This window comes from Arvicola amphibius, chromosome 2 (assembly GCF_903992535.2).
Source record: "Arvicola amphibius chromosome 2, mArvAmp1.2, whole genome shotgun sequence".
In the NCBI taxonomy this organism is placed as follows: Eukaryota; Metazoa; Chordata; class Mammalia; order Rodentia; family Cricetidae; genus Arvicola; species Arvicola amphibius.
The window spans coordinates 154133880-154156448 of NC_052048.2; the positions used below are offsets into that span (position 1 = coordinate 154133880).

The 22569-nt window shown below is 41.8% G+C and overlaps 1 protein-coding gene across 1 annotated transcript in view; it reads left to right on the plus strand.

Annotated features, from left to right (window-relative positions):
- Nucleotides 1–7954: 7954 nt before the first annotated feature.
- Nucleotides 7955–22569, plus strand: part of Asb4 (ankyrin repeat and SOCS box containing 4) — a 41669-nt gene continuing 27054 nt past the window's right edge. The window contains exons 1-2 of the mRNA XM_038319445.2: nt 7955–8153; nt 15967–16266. Of these exons, the coding sequence (XP_038175373.1) occupies nt 7955–8153; nt 15967–16266 (499 nt within the window). The remainder of the gene's footprint in view (nt 8154–15966; nt 16267–22569) is intronic.

Here is a 22569-nt window from a genome sequence, read left to right on the forward strand (position 1 = left end):
TGGAGTTATTGAGGGTCAGCTTTAGACATTAGAAAGGGGCAGGACAGGGAAAGGAGGACAAATCTTTGATTCCACAGTCTTGTATGGGGCCTTTACGGCCAGAAGCTGCTGTTTTAACTCCATCTGTGGCTTCATGTCATTTCAGAAGTGACTCGGATAATCTCACTCTAGTGTTATGGGGAATATTTTCAACCTAGGAGGACAATTCTGAGCATGAGAAACAAGCTTGTCTTGCTTCCTGATAGCCCTAAACAGACTTATAAGACCATGAGTCTGGAAACTACTGAAGACATTAGAGGAAAACACATCCGATTCATTTGAGCCCACTTCTTCACACAAGCTCAGCAGAACAAACCGCGAACAGACAGTTACTGTTCCCCCAGTATTTTACGTATTTGCTAGATGCACACCTTGAAATGATTATGGAACATAAATCTATGACAGAGTTTCAGCAGAGAAATTCATTGAAGGAAAATTTGATCAGCCAAGAAATAGTTCGTATGGATTTTCAAAAATTTTAACTGCATTTGTGATTTAATCTAGACCATGTTGTTGTTGTTGTTGTTGTTTTTATCTGCACTGGCTCTTTCTTTTTCTTTTTAACCTCCTTTTTGAGCTTCAGCAGCTGGTCTTCCCAGTTTCATTTTTCAAGGAATAGCGCCATCATGCGGTCTGGTGTGACAAGACAGCTCCTATTCTGATTCCCTCCAGTGTACCCTTTGTGGCTTTGAAAGGGGCTTTGCTGCTTGAGGTTGTATCCGTGGATTCCTTTCCAAAAGCTGAATTTTTCAAATACTTGCCAAAGGCTGAACTCTGGTCCAGATTTTGACTCAATTATCTAGTTACTGTATCAATCCTAACATGCAGAAACAATCAGTATTTGGCCACCTCACAAACTTGCTAAGCCTCCCATGTTCTGCACTTAAAGTCAGCAGAATGCGTTTGCCCAGCACTTTCATGGAGCTGCCGATTTTTTTCATGACTGCAGAGGCAGAGGCAGAGAGAACAAAACAAGAACTCTTAGAGGGAGTTATTATGGTGCTGAAATCTCCCAAACAAGTGAAATTGGACTCTACTTAGTAATTAACATGTTGGAATAAACAAACAAATGATGTGGGTTCTGTATTTTCTTAACAGAGAAGGACTGACAGGCTGTTTTTCAGCTCCAATTCAGCTGTTCCATGGCAAGAAAATCTGTATACAGACAGAAAATATAAATCTCTTCTCCTCACTGGTCCCCCAGCCCTGCAGTTATATTTGCATGAGCCAACCCCCACCTCCACCCCCCCACCCCCCACCCCGCCAACAAATCTCTCTGCAAGAATGCGGATTTTACTTTATATTCAGGGAAATATGTTAAGTATTATTCCAAAATGTAAAATCAAATCGATGGATCTTTGCAAACATCTTCTAAGCCTATGTGAAATCTGGTGTTGAAGGGCGTATTGGAATCTTAGAGAAGACAGTTTGGAAACCATATGAGAAGGAAGCGCAGTTTTCTTCCCTAACTATACTTTGGCCTCAAAATTTTGTCAGAAGTAAAGAGAGAATGAAAATTCTGCCTGGAATACAGCTGTGGGGTCAATGTTTGGATTGAGACGGAATTATGGCGAATTATTCCCATGGGTCGATTTTGTGAAGTGTGTGCTGGCGTGAGAGTGGAAAAACAAGCGAGCGCTGGTGTTTAAACAAGGCTGGAAGGGCAGTTGCTAGGAGACCCCGCACGCAGCTGATGCCCCCACTGCCGGCTCTGGCTTTGTCTCAAGAAACCCGGCCTTTTGTAGTCAAAGAGGACATTAAATGTATAGTCTGTCAAAATTTAGGTGGAGGAAAAATTCAGGTGGACCAATGCTTGGTTTTTGCTTGTGTCAATCTAGCTATTCTGATGTCCATCACCCATGAAAGATGGGTTTTGAAAGGGAAAATGTAGCATTGTGCCAGGAACCAAGGGCCTCCGGAAACGCTCAAGGGAATTAGTTACAAATGCAGTTTGAATACTCTTATATGAAAGGCAGATGGTCTGCAAACCAGTTCCGAGAAACAGCTAAGCAGCTAAGTGATCACTTCAGTATTCCAAAGAGTGGACCGCCAGTCCACAAACAGAGTTCTAAGAGGAGAGGCGCGTGAGCGGGACTTTAGATCCTGCCGTTTACAAAACAACCATTTCAGTCATTTGTGGGAACCGTTTAATAGACTTTTATGAGAAACACACTGGCTTCCAGTTTGTAATTTAGACCCTAGAGATGCGCCGAACTTGAGAGCTGGAGGTAGCTTAGAAGTTCTTCTAGCGCCCCCAACCGGCAGAAGGCGGTACCTGACGCAGCTAGTGGACAAGTGCGGTCTGTAAAGGTGCTGCCTTGTAGAAGGAAGGTTTTCAGAAACGCAGGCAAGGCTTCCCGCCTTCGTAAAGTAACACCAACCTTTGCCAATACTCAAAATACTATATCCAGGGAGGAGAAAGCATTTTAAAGCATAGCAAAGAGGGAATTCTTGAATTTTGTGTTTTGAATATTTCAAGAACATGAGCCAAGGACACTGTCTGGGGCCCCCACTCTGACCAATATCTCTTTCTCAGGAGAGTCAATGCTGTTGTGTGAACTTGGGGACAGGGACAATCTTTTGTAGTGCTTGTCCGTGTACAAAACCCCCGCTGTGCATTGAGTCATTTGTTTATTACAAGTGTAGGAATTATTCTTATGAGCTGGTGTGTTCGGTAGGAGAAACTAGTAAGTATTGTTACAAAGTTTAGTCGGCCTCCAGTTCAGGGGATGTCATCCTTGGCCAGTGACCTCCCATAATAGCCAATTGAAATCCCAAAATAGTTTAAAATTTTGGTATTGTTTGTTTTATTTTTATATCTAAAGTGGGTGCTGGATGGGGGGGAGGGCTCTTCTGTACTTTATTGCTTCTCTATGGAAAAAGAAATTCCATCACTATTTCCTAAATTGGAGAGCTAGTGTGCATTAAGTTTGGGACACAGTAACTTTTGAGGTGTTGGTCCAGCCATCCTGGTGAGAACTGAGCTTGGGTCCAAGAAAGAGAAGAGAAGAAACAAAACACTTGCCTCTCAGCCCCACTCCTACCATTTACTGCAGAAAGACATCTTTGGAGACATGGAGATTGTCCGTCATTTTGTCCAGATCTTAGGGGCTCAGAACCTGTTGATTTGGCCCAGAAAGCTTTGCCCCTAAAGAGCCAACAAGACTCACTCTCTCACCTCCTTTTTCCTTCATTCTAGGAGAAGCTAACCACCATGTTGGGAGGATTTCAAATAGGCTCCTGGGGAGACTGTGTGGACAGAAACCAACTCTAACTTGTAGTTAACTGACCAAGTCAGTTTGAGAAGCTACCAACTAACCCCTAGCCTGCAAATATTTCACCTGAGGGCTCAGACATCACACGACAAGCCTTGCCATGCAAGATTATAAATGATTACATGGTTGTGTCAAACCAACAAATTTTTGGACTGTTTGTTAGCTAGGAAAAAAATAACAACCACGAACCTGCCATTCCTTTGCCGTTTTCCCTTGCAAAGTTCCATATAACTGTTGGTCCTTAGTTTTCCTGATTTTTGCATTGTATTGTATTGATGACAATAATTTCAATTACAGTACTAAACCACTTGCCTGTTGATATAGAAAACTCTGGATCTGATCTCTGCTGAAACCCATGTTACAACTGGAATTTTCTACTGTTTGTCGGTGTTAACTGTTAATTCAAGTAAACCTACAGCTAAAAGCACATCAGTACAAAGATTTAATGTGAAACATATATGAAACAATGACAGACAAAACAATGCAGTGTGTCCTGAGAGACTACATAGCAGCATGCTAAGTATTACAGATAAGAATGGGCTTATCAGGCAATCTTAGAATGCATGTCAGTGAGCCCATAGCAGGGGTATCCTGACTTATCGCCTGGAAAGTCAGAGAGGCCCAAGGAATTCTGTTTTCACAGGAATTCCAGCTTTGGAAAATATGTTTTGGAGTCTGGCCTCTTATTTCTTCTCTGTAGTTGCATTTAACAATTGTAGCCTACTAGTGTTTCAAATCTATGTTTTAAGAGGTCACAATAAACCAAGGGGCCATTTGTGTTCCAAAGATGATACACAGTGGGTAGTTTGTGTTATATACAGTTACTGAAGACACAAGCAACCAGGCCTTTATGCCTGCTGCCTTAGCACCCCAGGGAGTGAAAGGGGGTCCTTGGGTCCACTTGCCTAAACATCATTGATGTGTGGGAGTTCTTCCTACCATCAAGACCAGAGGACAATATCTGAGGCATGTCATGAAACATTAACAAATAATACATTGTCTGTGATGGAGTTTTCATTTTAAGTGTGTGGGGGGGAGGTTCCTGACAGGCCAGACTAGATGCCGTGAAACACGGCCATTTCACATGTTGGTCTCCTGTCACCCAAGGGATGGGTGGCTGTTTGAAGCTAAGTCTAGATGATGACAACAGGACTTAGGTTGGTCTTTCTTTCTTTCTTTCTTTCTTTCTTTCTTTCTTTCTTTCTTTCTTTTTCTTTCTTTCTTTCATCAGTCACACTATTTCAGATATGTTACAATAACTTAGATGGGTAATTTAATTATTTATTTTTTTAAATTCAAATAATCTCTGAATTTTATTCTTTGGTTTTTGGATAAACCGGTCAATAATTTGCTTTTAGCAGTATGGTAGAAGTAGTTTTCTTAATTTTGTGTATTTCTTCACATGAACTTTGCTTTCTCAAAATAATTCACAAAGACCCAATCACTCTTTACAGCTATGAAACTGAACTTTGAAAAAGACAAAAGTTAAAGAAATCAGGTATTAAGAAAACAAGGGTTCGGAGGGTGGGCCATGTGTAATTCAGGTGACCTCGCATGCATGAGGCTGTGCATTCTGTCCTCAGCACCCAGACCGAACTGACCCAAAAGACAGTGGCCACAGCAGCTGAAGCAATAAAAAAAACAAAAAAAACAAAAAAAAAAAACTTTTTTTGAGTTATTTTACCGAAGGAACTTACATTTTTTTTTAAAGCCAAACAAGAACTGGGGGTGGGGGAAGGATGTCAAATGATAGACTTTCTTCTACAATGCAATGCTAATCCCTCTATCTTTGGAGGAAGATCAATGGGCTAGTTGACCCCGAGAGAAAAAGCAGAAGTTACAGAGGAATTAACAGTCTCAGTTTGGACTTTTCTAGCCAGGAAGACTGGAGTCTTGCTGGATTATGAGCAGAGATACCAGTTGATCCAGGGGTTAATGACCCCGTTCTCATCCCTGCTCACATTCCTCGGTGTGCTAGCCTAGTTCTTCATGATCCCCGGATACGGGTTGGGGATGAGAAGTTACAGAAGTGACAGCGTTTCTGGATAAAAGCCACACAACTTCTGAATCGGTTGTGCTAAAGTAGCCATGCGGCTACCGTGGATGAGGACCTCATAACTAGAGGCAAATACTGGAGCCACATATTCTATGACCAGAGGAAGCTATAACGGGAATAAAACCAAATAAGACCCAGTTAATGGGAGACACTCTGCATAGAGTTCAGGAATGAGGGCCCGGAAGACATTGAGCCCATTCAGGACTCCTTTACTCCCCAGCCTCAATGGGTCTGGTCATACTGGTAATTTAAGGCATAGCATCTATGCTAGGTGTTAAATATTAGTGTTTTAAATATTGTTTCTGCACATATCACTTCTTCCTGGACGTCCCTTTCCAGGGAAAGTCAGAACTCTTAAAGACACAGTTAATTCCTAGGGTAGTGACTACTCATCTAAAGAGGCTGCTATATATCTGGCTCAGATTGACCATATTTTGCCTGGGATAAAATTAAATTGCCCTTTATTTTACTGCCAAGTAAAATGGGGATACTGGTGAGAGGGTATCAGATCTATTTAATTGTCACAAACCAGGGATTCTGTATAAAATTTTAAAAGTTTGTAACTTTGTGAGAAAAAAAATCCATTGGGCAGGCAACAGAGAATCATAAGCTACAGCACCACCCAGGCTTTTAGCACACAGGAGTCTACTTCAGTGGGGGCTTTTGTCTGTTTTTCTCACTATTGTGTTTCCAGCGCCCTGGATAAGGGACTGTCTTAGAGTAGCACTCAGTAGGCATTTGCTGAAGAAATGCTAAGTTCCGGCAGCTCTTCCTTAAGAGTCGCAATGTAACTTCAACAGAAGCATAAAGTGATGTTACCGGTCCCCTGGGGACTAAACCCAAGGCTGAGCAAGCCCTTCCAGTCTCTCCCTCCTGCTCCCTCCAGTTTCCAGGTCTCTGCTCTCAAACACATAGTTTTGTTGCTGTCATCACTTGAAAACACACAGCAAAAGCTTAAATTAAGTAAAACCTATCTAACACTAATGGACAGTGTTAGAAGTCATGGCAATGGGTATTGCCGGTGTGAGTGTTTTGACTTCAGGAGTGGGTGATGGGATTTCTGGTGGGCTTGGTTTGTTCTGTGGTGGATCTGGGTATTGAATGCACAAGTCGTTATGATTTGATAAGCTATGTGCTCAGGACTTGGCAGTTTTGAGCATTTATGTTACATATGACCATGTCAAGTTGAAAAGGTATGCTGATTGACAACCACATTCATAGACTTCTGCACCATTTGAAAATGTAAAAAATTCACATTGCTATTTTTTTCTGCAAGGATTTTCTGAATCAATTCACAATATATAAAGTACAGCTAATTTTTAGTCTAGTTAGAACTTGCTATTAGTTCTCTAATTTTAATGATGATCAGTAAATCAAATTAAATATCTTTCTCTTCATTTTTTTCTGTTGAAAAACTAACACAGAGGAGCTGAAAAAAACAATTAAATCTACCAGGTAACTACATATCGTTCATTTCCCATCTTCTTACTTTGTCCTCATTTGTCTTCTGTGTTCTTTCTGTCTCCTGTCTCTTGATCTAGCTCCTCTTTCTATGTCTGAACTGTTTTAAAAGTTTTAGAGGCTGTTTTAGAGTTTTTGGATGTTACTAGCTTAGTAGAAAAAAAGTCTGTGTGAGACACCCTGGGTTTGATCCCCAGCAACACACACACACACACACACACACACACACACACACGACAGACAAAGGAGGATGTGTTAGACAGTGCCAATTGATTATGCATTGTATTATTTGAGGACCAACACTATTTTTTTCACACAATCTGCAAACCTGATTCACACATTTTCAAATCCACCATCTCACACTAAAAAGTAACATCAAGTCTGTATTTGTATTTGTAATTTGTCTAAACAAGTACAGCTTTTCCTCACTGGTTTGAGAAATAACAAATCAGCATTCAGGGAAGCTCACTTGTTGCGCTTGTTTGCCCTGCTTCTTCAGCTTCTTTTTTCCCCTAAAATGTTAACCCTCCCCCACTCCCTTCACCAGCCTACCCTGCTTTTTCATATTATTGAAAATTTTCAACTCGAGGTTACTGGCAACCCTTCTGTTTGTTTTTAGATGTGCATAATTCGGCTCAATTTTACAGGCTCATTTCACAAAATCATTAAAGGTTTTCAGGAGCACGTGTATCAACAACTGAACCAAATCCTCATTTGGGGCTATTAGTTAGTCAGAATAAGACACCAGCGCTCCAGCCAGGCACCAGATGTTGTTGTTGAGGGGGAAACATAAAGAGCTTTAAGAGCTTTTTAAATCTTACACTTTCACTTTGGTCTTGTAAGAACTAATTGTGACAACTCATGCTCGCAAATGTGTCACAGGAGCCTTCCCTCACATCGACACCACGCACTGCGGAAAGGACTTGCTTACGCATTTGCAGTTCAAACGACCTGAAAACTCACTGACAGCCTGGGAGGATATTTTGAAGTTTGAAATGATCCCTATATAAATAGAACGGATCAGCATAACTTTGGGATAAAATTAGCCGGCAGTTTGTGGACTCTGCAGGCTTGCCTGTGTGCTGGGTGCTGCTCTCCTGGTAAATCTCGGCTCAGCTTCCACATGGCGCAGAGGACGGACGGCATCATCACCCCTACCAGCAAAGCTGGAGCTGCCAAGTTAGCTAAGAAAAATTTCTTGGAGGCAATAAAGTCAAATGACTTCAGAAAACTGGAGACTATTTTAATCCAGAGGCAATTAGATGTGGACACAGTGTTTGAAGTTGAAGATGAGAACATGGTTTTGGCATCTTACAAACAAGGTAAAAATTGTAGAGGTGTAATTGTGAAATTGTTATAAAATGGATTTTTAGGTCAGTAGGTCAGTTTTTGTCTTCAAAGCATTTGTTCTTATTATTAGTGCCTGTTTAGATATTATTTCTAATTTTTATCTTTCCTTCCTTTTAAAACTAGAATGCATTTGGGCTGTTTTATATATTATACACATTTCCGTCTGTGCACAGTTGCTTTTGGGCTGTTTTATATATTATACACATTTCTGTCTGTCTGTGCACATTTCTGTTGACTGCTCTTTTTCATTCTTGTGCCTGGAATTTGGGACCCTGGGTGGTTGCATTTGTCATGCATGGCGTGTTAGGTCTTCTCCTGTGACTGTAGTGGTATAGAATAAAGAAAACATCTCTGACTCTCGTTAAAGACTGCTGAGGTCTACGCGTGACAATGTGGCTGTTGGGGGTCAGGCTGCTGAGTCTTTGCTAATAGTCAGTTACAGATACACCATCTCTGTGTCCGTGTGAATGAAAACGGGGACTTCTTTTCCACCTAGAGAATTAATGAATGGAGAAAGCCGGCACCTTCATGGTCTGTGTCATCTTTATAGGCTTCAGTGCAGAAACAAACGCTGAAGTCAAAATATCACAAAGTTAACTTTTATTTTTCCTTTCTGCTGTACTACAATAACAGTTCAAAAAATTTGAAGGGCTTAGTTCAGAATATCTACTTTGTACATAAAGAAAAAATAGGAAAATGACAATTAGAACAGAAAATTTTTTTATTAAGGTTTCTTTTTACTTTCTGAAATTCCTGCTTAATAAATAAGAAATAGATTAACACACTCATTCTAATTTCTCAAATCAACTAGTTAATTGGAAAACTTAAGTAGTTAGGCCATCTGGTGAGCAAAGAAATAATCTGCTCACCCTCATTTTTGCCTAAGAAAATAGGTGGGAAAATCTTGGGAATGGGGGTGGGGATATATGTTTATGCCCAATATAAATCTGTTTTCTATTCATACACAATCATTAGAGGCACCAATTTCCATATACAAATGCTAGTAGCATTTATTTCTATCTAATTCTCTGCAGTTCTAGAGGGAGCATAAAATAGTTGAGACCAGTTGCTGCATTTTTGATTTGTGCTTCATGATTAATTGTCATTGATGTTTTGTCTGAAAAATGAAGGCGTCTAATTTTCTTTTGTGCAAAGTTGAAGGGATTCTGCTGAAGGAAAAAATTATATGCTACATAATTAGATGGCTTGTACCTTGTGACTTTATTTAATAATACTATCTAAATGATAAGTATATTTGAAGAGTTTTTAAAAGGTATATGTGTGCCACACAGCGTAGGACCCAGATTTGAGCCAGGGGATAATCTACTTGACACTGAGCTGCATAGACCACCTTCTCTTATTTCCAGAGTAGGTAAACCTGCAGACAGCCCAAGGACTCACAAGTTTTGAGAAGGGAACTTGGAGGTGTGTGCTCTTGGCCAGAAGACACCGATTCTGTCATTTCTCATGGTGTCATAGCCCCCAGATGGGAAGAAACTGTGTTTCCATTGTCAAAATGAGCGAATTCCTGTGGTTCTTACGGAGTTAACTTTTTATTGATGGTGATGACTGTTTTTCTAGCATTCAGGCTATGGGATGTGGCTTTCAACCAGGGACAGAAATTTAAACTGTCCCCCTAAGAAAAGAGGGAGTCCCAGTCTTACAGAGGTGTCTGTCAGAAATTTATATCTTTGGGACTGTCCATGAAAGCAGCATGCATGTGGGCACACAGTGTGTATAGAAATAACTTTATTCTCTGTTTATCATGGAGATGCAAGGCTCTGCCTCCAGTCGTATGCCTTAGGGTAAAATTCCCACTTTCTCCAAAGTTACTGGGAACTTATTTTAGGTGCCCCCAAGCTTCATGCCAGCCCTTTCACTCCTAAGGGTAGGCATGGAAGCAGTAAATAGAACCCTAGCTGCTGGCCCAGTAAAGTGGGCCCAAGTGCTGATCTCAATGTCTCACCTCACAAAGGAATTCTCAGAACAGTGCGGGACTGGGCAGTCTACAACTGGGTAGTTAATTATTCAGTCAGCTCCTTCTGGGGTTTGTCGAAAGGACATGAACCACCTCTGTGTGGCTTTGAAAGATGTGTGGCTGGGTTACTGTTTCTGATACTTTTTTTTTCATTAAGTAAAAGCAGACTTTTAGGACATTGAAAGGCCACATGTTATTCTTTGATTTTTTTAAGTACAAGGGAAATCTGTACTCCTAAAAGTGAACAAGAAAAGTTCAGAAGACCCCTCCCCGTGAGTTTGATTCATTTTTATAAAAGAGGGGGCGAAGCCCCGTCACTCATACTCACTCTCAGACAGGGGACATAGTGGTTTATTCTCAAAGAGTGGGTACCTCCTGCTCAGATATCTTTGCAGAATAAATGAAGCAATATTTAATATGGACAACAGATATGGTCACCTTTAAACTTTCTTACACAGTTGAGAAAATGATTCTTTATTCAACAGTTGATTATTGCCAGGGAGTTAGCTGGTTTGCAATTAACCCTAAGGTAATCTTAATTTCCTTTAAAACACACTATATTCTTTTCCATGGGATTTCAAAAAGTGGTCGAATTTGTTCCTAAATACAGCATGTGCCATCTAACGTCGAGGTCACTGTGTGAATGCTGGACTCAGAACTCAGAGCGCCGCTGGCAAAGAAATGGGCACAGAATGCAAATCTCCCCCAACTCTAGGCTAAAGCAGATTAAATGTACCAGTCATTTAAAAATGACCCCCTAAGAGACTGTATTTGCAAGGATTGCAGATTGGAGGGGTTGGGTCAGAGAGCTCTTTTCTTCCTGAAAAAGTTTCGTCAGTGAAGGCCACACTTAATGCAGTGCCCACAGCAACTCTCAGTCTGTGCTGGGGTTTGTACTCATTCTTCAAGTAAGAGCTCACTCGCCCCAGCACCCTGCCATTCTCAGCTTTACCATGAAATCTTCAGAGAAAATCCCAGTTTGCTCACTTAAAAAGTCCACTACTCTCACTTTGGAAAGCTAACAATCAAAATGGGCTGGCCTGCAAAACTCCCAGGGAAGAACAGGCAGAGATGGGCAGTTTTGAGAACAAAAAAAAAAAAAAAAAAAGCAAAATAGAATTTACTGGACCATCATTTTACTTTTAAGCATTTATTTACTGTGTGAACATGAACCACAACATATTGTGGAGGTGAGAAGACACTCCTTGTAGTTCTCTCCTTCCACCAGGGGAGTCATGAGGTTCACACTCAGGTGCTCAAGCCTGGCAAGGAGCCTTAGCTCAGGCACCTCGATGGCCCCAGGCCCCAGGCCCCAGGCCCCAGGTCATCCTTTTAAAATACAATGACACAAAGACATCATGAATACCCAGTGATTTTTTAACTACTGCATGCAACTAGCAGGCTAATCTTTAAGGGCTGTCCTGACATAGTTTATTATGAGACAAGTCAAAACTCTTTAGGGCAAAGTGAAATGTAAGGTTTCACCTCATCACGCTGGTTCCCACTGTTAGCCTCTCTACCAGAGCCATGGACGGATGTCAAAAAGGCTGTTTTTCAAGCTTTTCCCAACTATACACTTTGGTTTTTCTGCATGCTGTAGTTGTGTGCTTTGGCTTCCTACAGAGACAAATGGGATAACAAATCTCTGGTATGGAACTCCCTAGTCAGCAAGGTTAATGAACACCCTTTATTAATCAGTGTAACAATGCACTTTCAGTGCTTTGTTTATGACCCATAGCTTCTTCCGGTGCCTTGCATGGTAATCATATTTTTAATTAAAATAACCAATGAATTTGTTTTCACTTGAAAAGTTTCTGGCAGACATTCTATCTACTTTCGTAAGTGGCAGCTGATGTCCAAAGTTATCATGGGAGCTTCTTATTGTTAACAAATGATCTCCTTCTCACCTCTTTTTCTCCTGTTTTCAGAAAGTTAACTTTCCTATTTTTCTGTTACCGGCCCAGGGGGCTTCCTCTTTCCCGGTTGCTAGAAAACTTTCTCTCTTTAAAACTTTGTGTTTCGAGTTTGTTTGCCTCTCCCATTCTCTAGGGAGTTTCTGGGAGTTATCCTGAGAACATTAGCTAGCAAAATAGCAGCCTGAAATGGCGCTTGGGTCTATATTCCTTCGGGGCTGTGTAAATACGCAGACACGGTGAGAGCAAATGTCTGTAATCCAGCTGCAGCAGTGTGTGCAGTTGGTGGCAGCCAGAGGCTTCTCCAGCATGGGGCTGGTTTTCTGTTGATAACATTAGCGCTGATAACTGTTGCGGAGCCTGGGCCCAGCTTTAGTTTAACCAGAGATGTGTGTCCTCTCCTAGTGCTGGAGCTAAAACTATGCCGTTTTACAAAAGTGGGCTCTAGACCTTCCTCCCTCACCAAGTTTCTTGAGTGAGGAGCTTTCTGCCTAGCTTTGCGGATCTTTAACTTCGGCTTCAGGTTTAAATGAAACACTCAGAAGTGCACATAAGGGTTAGGTCTGCATATTTTTGTAAGTGTGAAACTTCTAAAATTTCTTTAGAATTTTTAGCTGTGTCGGGAGAACTGAAGATCAGAGGCAGTTTCCGACAGATTTTGATGGGGAGGGGAGACTGGAGTTTGAGAGTTAAAAAAGATTTTTTTGTTACATTTTAAACTTGTTTTTTTTCCTTACAGGTGTGTGTGTGTGATATGCAACCATATTCTCTTCTGTTTTGTTCTCATGGACAATTTCATTTCCATATCATTTAGTCTGTACACGTACGTCCATATACTATATGACATCCAGGGTACACAATGAGAGAGTATGTCCTTTCTGAGACTAGCTTACTGTGAACATTTCCAGTCTTATCTATTTTCTGCAAACAATATAACTTTATTCCCTTCTACGGCTTAAAGAAAGCTCCGTGGTTTCTACAAAAAAGATCACATTTTCCTCACCAACTCTCCTGCGTTTGGCACAAGCCAGCCTATCACTGCGACGCTTGCCTATGGATCACAGCACCATGTGCTACTCCTGAGCTACGGAGCCAGCGTAGGTGCCCAACAGCAGATTTAGAGAGTGTGGCCCCTGCCACTAGTGGTTGTATGAACACGGTGTGTTCCACCATTCTGTCTCTACACTAAGGATCCTCCGTGCAGGCTCTGCCAGGACTCTGGCATGTGCTGCACTTCAGGCAGACTGCGCAAGCAGATTGTTTATCACGGAGTGAGGAAGGGGAGCAATGGCACTGAATGCTACAGGTCACTGTGTCAACGGCTTGTACTGAGGGGTTCCAAGTGCAGTCTGTGTGTAGGGAAGGGCCTTGTTCCTGTCTCAGCCCCTTTGCAGTTGAACCCTTTGCTGAACTCAAGCATTCCTGAACAGGTACCTAAGCCTACAACTTGTATATATGGGAATATGAGTGACTTTCCCCAGAAGGAGGCAGCACCTTCTTCACACATTTCCCTTCCCCCAAGGACTTGGTCTTCCTCTTCTTCTTCCCCTCCAGCTTGCCCCTCTGTGCAGTCTGAGAATACAGTTCAGTGGCACCTGGCTTCTGCATAAGTGCACAGAGCCGTGCCTTCCAAGGGTAAACACCAGGAAAATTCACATTCTAGGTTAGGATGGCCCAGGAAAAGTATGCTGTGAGAGAGAAGGCTGTTGTACATAGTGAATTTACTCCCTTTTCTTCTGGCATGCTGTGACTATTGGTGGTTATGTGCTTGTGTGCGTCCGTGCACACGCAGGCATGTATGCATGAGCAAATTCTCATATCAACATTAACAATAGCACATGGATTGGCACAGCTCATCTTTGGTTTCAGAAGTGCATGTGACCTCAGATCTGGGGCTCCACGAGGATAAGTGTCCTTCTTTCCTATAGAGAACCTCTGCGCCAGCCTGGTTGTAAGGGTGGACTCCTTCTCAGCTTCTCAGCTTCTCAGCTTCTCAGTTCTGTTCTCAGCTCAGCACAGCTGCCTTTCCTGTTTTGCTGCACACTGAGTTGTCCAGACTCTCCCAACTTCATCTCAAACTCTACCACCAAAGTTCTGAAGTACAGATTAAAGGCAGACGTATGCATAGCCTGATCCTGCAGTCACCTGTCCCCACAGTCAGCCCGCAAGGGGCACAAAGTGCTTTCTTGTCTCCCAAATACATGATGCCATGTAGAAAAAGTGGATTTTTAGAAACAGTTCCTCTTTAGGCTTGGTGAAATTCCAGGATCCTGCAGTCTGTGAGACTGCCTCCCCAGTTAACAGTTATGATTGTGGGAGACAGATGAAACTGACTTTTCAAAAGCCAAGATGACTGACTAGTCCATGTGATCAATGGGCAAGGAAGGTTCTGTTCGTGCTGCTGGAAGTTTCAGAAGAAAAAACACCATAGGCAAACATATGCATTTCCACGCCAGCAATGTGACATGCTACAGATGCACTAAAGAGCAGCTTCCTTTTTGTGAGTGCGTGTGATCCGTATCACAAGCTTGGAGCTAAACCTAGACCATTTCCACACAGACAAAAACAGTGGAAACCCCACAGGGCAGATTGCCCCACTCCATGAGCTTGGGCTGAACAGGTGATTTGAGGCTCCAGCAGACTGAGAAAGGGGCTGCCATCTTGTTTGGAAAATAGAAGCTTGGGCTGGGTGATCCTTCCCATCCTGTGTTTCTTTGATTTGGCATCAAAATGGTGTTTTCATAATCAGCTCTCTGCTGTTTCTTTCAGGATCACTTTTTTCTGTCCTATGCAGGAGCGGGCGTGGGTTTACAATCAGTTGCAGTGTGATGGCACTTCGTCTTTGCCACTAGGAAACAGGCAAACTACACTCTGATTTTTAGGTTCAGAACCAGTTCCTTTCTAAGTTCTTAGAGAAACTGTCACTGCAAGTTGCTTGCTGAAGAATATTGAGTACAAGAATTAGGATGAACTGGGCGTGGTGGAGCACACCTGTGGTCCCAGTGATAGAAAAGCTGAGGCAGGAGGATTGCTGTGAGTTCAAAGACCATCAGGGCTACACAGTGAGACCTTCTCTTAAAATGTTGGATCAGAAGAAAGGAGAAAAAAGAACATTTTAAGTAGTGAGAATAATTTGTCTAAGATCTTAGTTCTTGAGATAGTTCTCTTGGCTAATTTGTGCCTAATTTGGACACTGTTGTGTGTGCGACACATCTGGTTTCCTTGCTTGTTTTGGATGCTAAGAACTTTAAAAACAACACTTCAATGCTGTTCTAGTGTGAGTGCCGAGTTTATATTCTGTGACCCTCTCTTATTTGTCTTCCCCATTTAGTTTTGTAGAGCATTAAAAGAATCTTGAATAAAAATGTGTGATTTGCTCCAAGTTTTTCTTTAGAAAGAGATGCTGGATAAACCAACAGGCAGGCAAAATATTGGTGAAAGAAATTTTTAAAAATTCAATCAAATCACACCCTGAGTGACAACAGGAATAAAAAAATGGACATGAATCGAATTTATAAAGCTATAACTTTGGAACAATTCAAACTTAAAACAGCTTGAAGTGAAAACATTCTTAAAATGCCTCATGTAACATAGCCTATAAAATAAAATACAATCACAAACATTGCCATGTAAAGCTGAAGTTCTTTTTGAGACATAGGAAGTCAAAGTAAAGGGACTAGGAGCCGTAGAAACAGCAGGAGTTGGAAAAAGCCTGACCCAAGGCAATCTTCAGAACAAGGCACTGGGAGTCTCATCAGCTGCCAGGGACGAGTTCCTGATCCATTTTACCCTTCAGTTAGATGTGACCAAAATAAAACAGCTTGTCAAAATCTCCACAAGACAGGGAGAGACACTGGGCCAAAAGTTAACAACTTCCTTTCATTTCCTTTCCAGGCTATTGGTTGCCCAGTTATAAGCTGAAGTCTTCCTGGGCAACAGGCCTGCACGTCGCGGTCTTGTTCGGCCATGTGGAATGCCTGACGGTACTGCTGGACCACAATGCTACCATCAACTGCCGGCCGAACGGGAAGACCCCTCTGCACGTGGCTTGCGAAATGGCCCACCTCGAGTGCGTGAAGGTGCTCTGTGACCGCGGCGCCAAGCTCAACTGCTACTCCTTGAGCGGACACACTGCTTTGCACTTCTGCACCACACCAAGCTCCATCCTCTGTGCCAAGCAGTTGGTGCGGCGAGGTAAGACTTGCCAGGCGGCTGATGTGTGTTTATACAAACAGGGTTTGATGTGCTGTTCATATACGCATGGTTTGGGGACTTTCCTGTCTCAGGTAATGTGATGGGCATTCCAGTACCCTCAACCTGATTCAGGGTATGAAACCATCGTATACATGAGTATATTTCTTTTGGTTTTAGTGTGTGTGTATGTGTGTGTGTGTGTGTGTGTGTTGCCCACTGAGATCATTCAGTAACAATCACATTGAATTTTAATCTTTCAGGAAGTAATGAATCGTAATTAATCAAGCATTGTATTGAATTTCAGTTACTTAGCATGCTTATTTAGCCCTTATTATACATTAGGTTTTGTGGTGACAAAGAGAAAAGTTTCTGCTTTCAACTTACATGTATGTATAGATGTGAATGCAAATATATGTATATATATTTCAACTTACATGTATGTATAGATGTGAATGCAAATATATGTATATATATTTTAGTAGTGGAGGATGTGATAGTAACAAAGTAAACTTTAATTATAGAATGGGGAAGTCCTGTCACAGAGAAAACATCGTCAATTTAGGAGTGAATGTTAAAGACTTCTCTGCATCAAGCAGTTGTTGTTCATCAGATAGCATCCCATGTAGACATGAAATGCATTTTGCACATTCTTTAGGCAAGGGCTTATCAGCTTTGGAGAACCATGGATGTAAGCACTTGCATGTAGGCTCCTATAGTTGAACATATTTCTGCTTCCTTGTAATAAATATCTAGGGTTGAGAAAAATGGATGGATAGAACTGATACCCTGTTTCCCAAAGTGCCTGGACCATTTTGTATTTCCACCAGCAATGTGTGAAAGTTCCAGTTGCTTGCTATTCTTGCCAAAATTGATAAAGTAAGACAAATAGTTTGGCTCTCTAATAAGTATTCGACAGTATCTCCTTGTAGTTTTAGTCTGAATTTCCTTAAGGATGCTGTGAATGTTATATGTTTATTTGACAGATATTCACTTTAGAGAAATATCTGTTTAATTCATTTACTCCTTTTTTAAATGAATGAGCTGTTTTTCGCTTGGCTATTCTGGATAGAAATCCTTTACCAGATCTGCAGTGTGCCCACAAGAGTGTCTTGTGTTTCCTTTTTCCTTTTCCTGATCTCTCTCTCTCTGTCTCTCTGTCTCTCTGTCTCTCTCCTTTTCCCTTCTTTCCCTATTTCATTCCCTCCTCTTCCCCTTCCTTCCTTCCTTCCTTCCTTTTTTCCTTCCTTCCTCTTTCCTTTTTCCTTCTTCCCTCCTTTCTTCCCTCCTTCCCTCCTTCCTTCCTTATTTCTTCCTTCCTTCCTTCCTTCCTTCCTTCCTTCCTTCCTTCCTTCCTCCCTTCCTTCCTTCCCTCCCTCCCTCTTTCCTTCCTTCCCTCCCTCCCTCTTTCCTTTCTTTCCCCCCTTCCCCTCCCCTTCCCCATCTTTCTCTCTCTCTCTTTTTCATGACATGGGCTCACTAATTATCTAACTAATGCAATCTTGAAGTGCACTTGAGAGATTGAGACAGGAAGATGACAGGATTCAGGCCAGTTAAGGCTATAAAAATCAGTGAGAAATTATCTGAAAAACAAAAGAGGCAATAACATAAATTAAAAAGAACGAGTCTAGACAAAGTTATGATAAATGCTAGCATTTAAATAGCCACAGTGTAAAAGGAGGAGCCAGTGAGGGAGAGTGAGATGAGCTGAAAGAGAAATTGAAGACCTGAACCTGCTTACAGTAAAACAGAAAGAGGTGAGTTTGAGAAGCTGGAACAAGCCACCTACAGGAAAAGCTACCAAGATTAAATGAGATATTCCCTAACTGTACTGTTAACAAGCCCATCATAAAAGGTGCTCTCCAATGCCAGGGCAGATTTGGTGATGATAAGATGGGGCCATTCAAATCTGATGAGTTCCCTCCTCAATAATGTAGGCAAAATCATCAGCAAAGATGAGGAAGAGCAGAAAAAGGTAGACATTTTCACGAGCGTTGGGAGGAATGTAAGAAAGCCTTATTCAAGAGGTGGACTAAGAGTCCTGAGACCTAGAAGCTGCTTCTCAAACTGTGGGAATGACGGGAGACTGTCAACCTGGCTGTTGCTTCCTAATGAGGCAGGGGAAGCAGGAAGGGGAGGGAGGGAAAGAAGGAGAGAGGGAGAGGGAGGGTGGAAAGGGCAAGACGGAGAGTGAGGAGAAGAGAGACAGGGAGACAGAGGGAGACAGAGAGAAAATGTGAGCAAGAGAGTGTGCAAGACAGAGACACACTGAGAGTGAGAGACAGACTGAGAGAAAGAGAGAGAGAGAGAGAGAGAGAGAGAGAGAGAGAGAGAGAGAGAGCAAGACAGAGACAGAGTGGGATAGAGATACAGAGACAGAGAGACAGAGTGAGAGAAGAGAGAGCAAGAGAAAGTGAGAAAGGGGTGAGAAAGTACAAGACAGAGAGACAGAAAGAGAGTAACAGAGAGAGGGAGAGGGAGCGAGGGGGAGCAAGAGAAAGTGGGAGGGGAGAAAGAGAGAAAGACAGAGGGGGATGGGTGAGTCGGCTTACCAATTCACTCGGTTTCTATGTGCTGGCACCTCCACATTTTATATTTACATTCTCACTCATGTTAGATTGAGTTTTGTTTTTTCCTCATATTTTAGTTAGTTTAAACTTTAGATTTGGTATCATAAGAAATTATAGAACCGTTATGTTATTAGCAAGGGCAGGAGGAACACGCAAGCAAGCAGAGTGTTCTGACGGCTCTCAAACCCTCATTTCCTATTTTTAAACGTTTAGAATTCATACATGCACAAAATGAAATATGATGATGTCCATCATCTATTTTCCTTTTCTAAATCCCCCCAATTATCCCTAATATATTTCCCCTTCCAACTTCTTGTCCCTTTTTCCTTCTTTTTAAAGCAACTCAGAGTCCAATTAGTGCTTCCGTATAAGCGTGGTTGTGGGGCCATCTAGTGGAGCCTGAGCTGCCTAGCAGTGGCCGCATCGCCAGGGATGAGTCTCTGAAGCTGTCAACAGCGGGGGAACTCTGCACCTAGTGGCCAAGCAAGGCGCACACACCTGGGCAACACACAACCTGGCAGCTTTAACTAGGGAACCCGACTACTGGGATTAGAGATTCATTTTGGACAGGAACGTTTTTGATACAGGGTTCCTATTTTTTTTTCCAGCCTCAAATTCAAGCTTTAGCTGTCCCCTCCAAAAAAGGCTATTCAGAGAGCTGAAGAGAACAGACAAGGCAAGCTGAACACATTTAACATGAGTTTAGGACTGGGCCTGGTTACATCCTGCAGGTCTTAGAACAGGGTAGCTGTCACATATCCACTTAATACTTTCGTGTTAGAAGTTTTGATTGGTTAAGGAAATAATTTAAAACACTTACAATTTGCAAAGTGCATACTGGAACTTCCAAGCTTTATATATATTATATATTGTATTTATTATTATATATATTGTATATACTATATGATGCTTATATACATATATAATGTATATGTGTATATAGAAATCTTTACACACATATATTTAAAATCTTAAGAAATACCTGATTTACTTTCACCACAATAGAGTCATGTATATTACTAAAATTTTAAAAATACTCGTCTACTTAATAGAATATTTTGTTATGCTGTCTGCATCCCATTAAACTATGGATAAGAGTGTTTATTTGTATGCACATGTATCTATCGATCTATCTATCATCTATCTATCATCTATCTATCATCTATCATCTATCTATCTATCTATCTATCTATCATCTATCTATCTATCTATCTATCATCTATCTATCTATCTATCTATCTTTCTATCATCTATCTATCTATCTATCTATCTATCTATCTATCTATCTATCTAGGGTCTTACATTGTAGCTCTGGCTGGCCAGTACTCAGTCTAAGGTAGCCTCCAATCTGTAGGAGTCCTCTTGCGTGCTGGGACTACAGGCATGGGCTACTGGATTTGGCTAATGTTTAAATATTTTGAAGTCTCCTTTTATAGGAGAGTATGACCTGTATAGATATATTTTTTCTAAAAATTACATGTGACTATGTGTATCAGGAAATATCTAAGCTAACGAACATCAAAGCTAATATTTAGTTGTATCTAACTTTTTGTAAGCTTTGTCTGCTCTGTGTTTGGGGTGTGTGTGTGTGTGTGTGTGTGTGTGTGCATGCTAACATGTTTCATATTGTTATTGTGTAGACCTCGGAGAGCAACTTTTGGGAGACAGTACTCCTCTTCCATCGTACGGGTTCATCATGAACCATCTGAACCATCTCTCTGGCCCCTAAGTAATTTTTTTAAAGGCACATCTATAATTAACTTAATGACCCTTGGTTTTATGACTTTGTGGTTGTTGTCTCAGGTAAGCCAAGCTGTCCTTACTATGGAACCCAGGATGACCTTGAAGCTCTGTTTCGCCTGCCTCTACCCCGAGTCCCAGACTACAGGGTATGTGGTTACGAGTGCGAGGCCTCACGCACCACTTTACCACCTGATCTTTAACTCTCTACCTAGTTTGAAGTATGATCCCTGGTAAACAGGAATCAATGGAAAAGCAAAACTGAAAATGGCATAATTGGGGGAGTTGTTTTTGTCTTTTGGTTTTTGTGTTTGTTTTGTTTTCCATTTCTTTGGATGAAGGAAAAGCGGGTGCTTGTGGGTCAGTCCTCTGGTATGGTCCAGAAGACTGAGGAACCAGTGTGCCCTTCTGGGCATCTTTATGTTCTCAGCCCAGGGGGCAGCACTTGCCAATCAGTCCTTGATCAGAATCCAGCTCCAGGAGCCCCGAGTACATGGCTGTACTCGCTAGCCGAGAATTAGTGCAAACTGGATGTTCACAGCTAATGAAAGGAAGCCCCTGGTCAGTTTCACACCCCTGGCCTCCCGGGGATTCAGCTGAGGGCTGAATTCTGTCCTCCTGAGATTATGTTGTAGGCTTTTTGGGGAAGAAGTCACACACATCTCTTTAGGACTGGACAGAGGGAGTTGAGACAGCACACAAGCAAGGAAAATCAGCCAGGCTAACGTGAAACTCAGAACCAGAGAAGTGCATTAGAGGAAGAAGTAGCACCATGGCAACTGAAAACCGATGCAATTCCATTTGCTATTTAATGGGCTCTTGGAGGAAAAGGCTAATTGAGTCCAAAAAATTGCATGCAATTTTCTCTTAAAGGATTTTGTCCTGATTTTTTTTTTCACTGTTGTGGAGCGGGCTTTGTCCCACGCTGGATTTTCCTGCTATTTTCTGTTTGCCTTCCTACTTAATTCCGCCATCTTCTGGCCTTTGTTTCCTTTGGTGTTAGTATAATGGTGTTCATCAGTTGAGAGGGCTTATTTACCTCAGTGAAAATGTCGGTTCTTTGCTTCCCGCATTTCCCTATGAATAAAGAGATTCAGGTCAGGTTTGGCTGGCTCCTTAGCAATACTTTATTTCTATCTATCCCCTTCCCTAAGAGAAAAGTGAGCACAGCTTGCTTTGTGCTACGTGAAGCAAATCCCGACAGGAGGAGGAAAATTTACCTGAGGAAAGCTATAAAAATTCAAATGGCTTCTAACAGAACGTAGCACACGGGCATTGTAAAGAAGACCCTGCCTTTAAAAAGGTCTTCATTTTAATAAGGAAACAGGAACACAGATGTCTTTCTCCCCGACTCACTGCTGCTCACCTTCCCATGGCTTGTGCTGTGCATTGTGGTAGCACGAATCTGGCCACTTCATCCACTTGCAAGCCACTCCAAAGATGCTTGCCGCTTCTCTTGTATCGCAGCTATACCTAGGCAATTTGAATTTAATTTTTTCCTTAGGTTGACATTATTTGTTTAATATTTTGTTTAAAAATAATTTTAATTATTTTAAAAGGAAATTATGTCACCATCAAAAATTTAAAAAATCAACAACACACACACACACAAAGAAAAAAAATCTCTCACTGCACAAAAAGCAGAAACAGTAAATTATAGGTGATAACATTCGTGACTGCCCCCTGCTCAGAGCCTTTCCTCCATCAGATGGCAGAGGATATCTCTGAAGTGCCTTGTCTTCTGAACGCTGCCTTCTCTCACCTTGTCTCCTGCACTGAAGGAGAGAAGTGAAATAATTTGGTGGTCCCTATCTCAGACCCAGCAGACACAAGTTTCTTCAGCCCCACTGTATCCTTAGTGGGGAATCATCTCACACTTTGTAAAATATAGGCTTCAGCAGGATGGTGGAAAATCTATGATCTCTCAGTGGTGGACCTCCAAAGCATCCTCTATCAAGAATCCAGACTAGATCTCTTCAGCTCTGTCCTGGTGTGT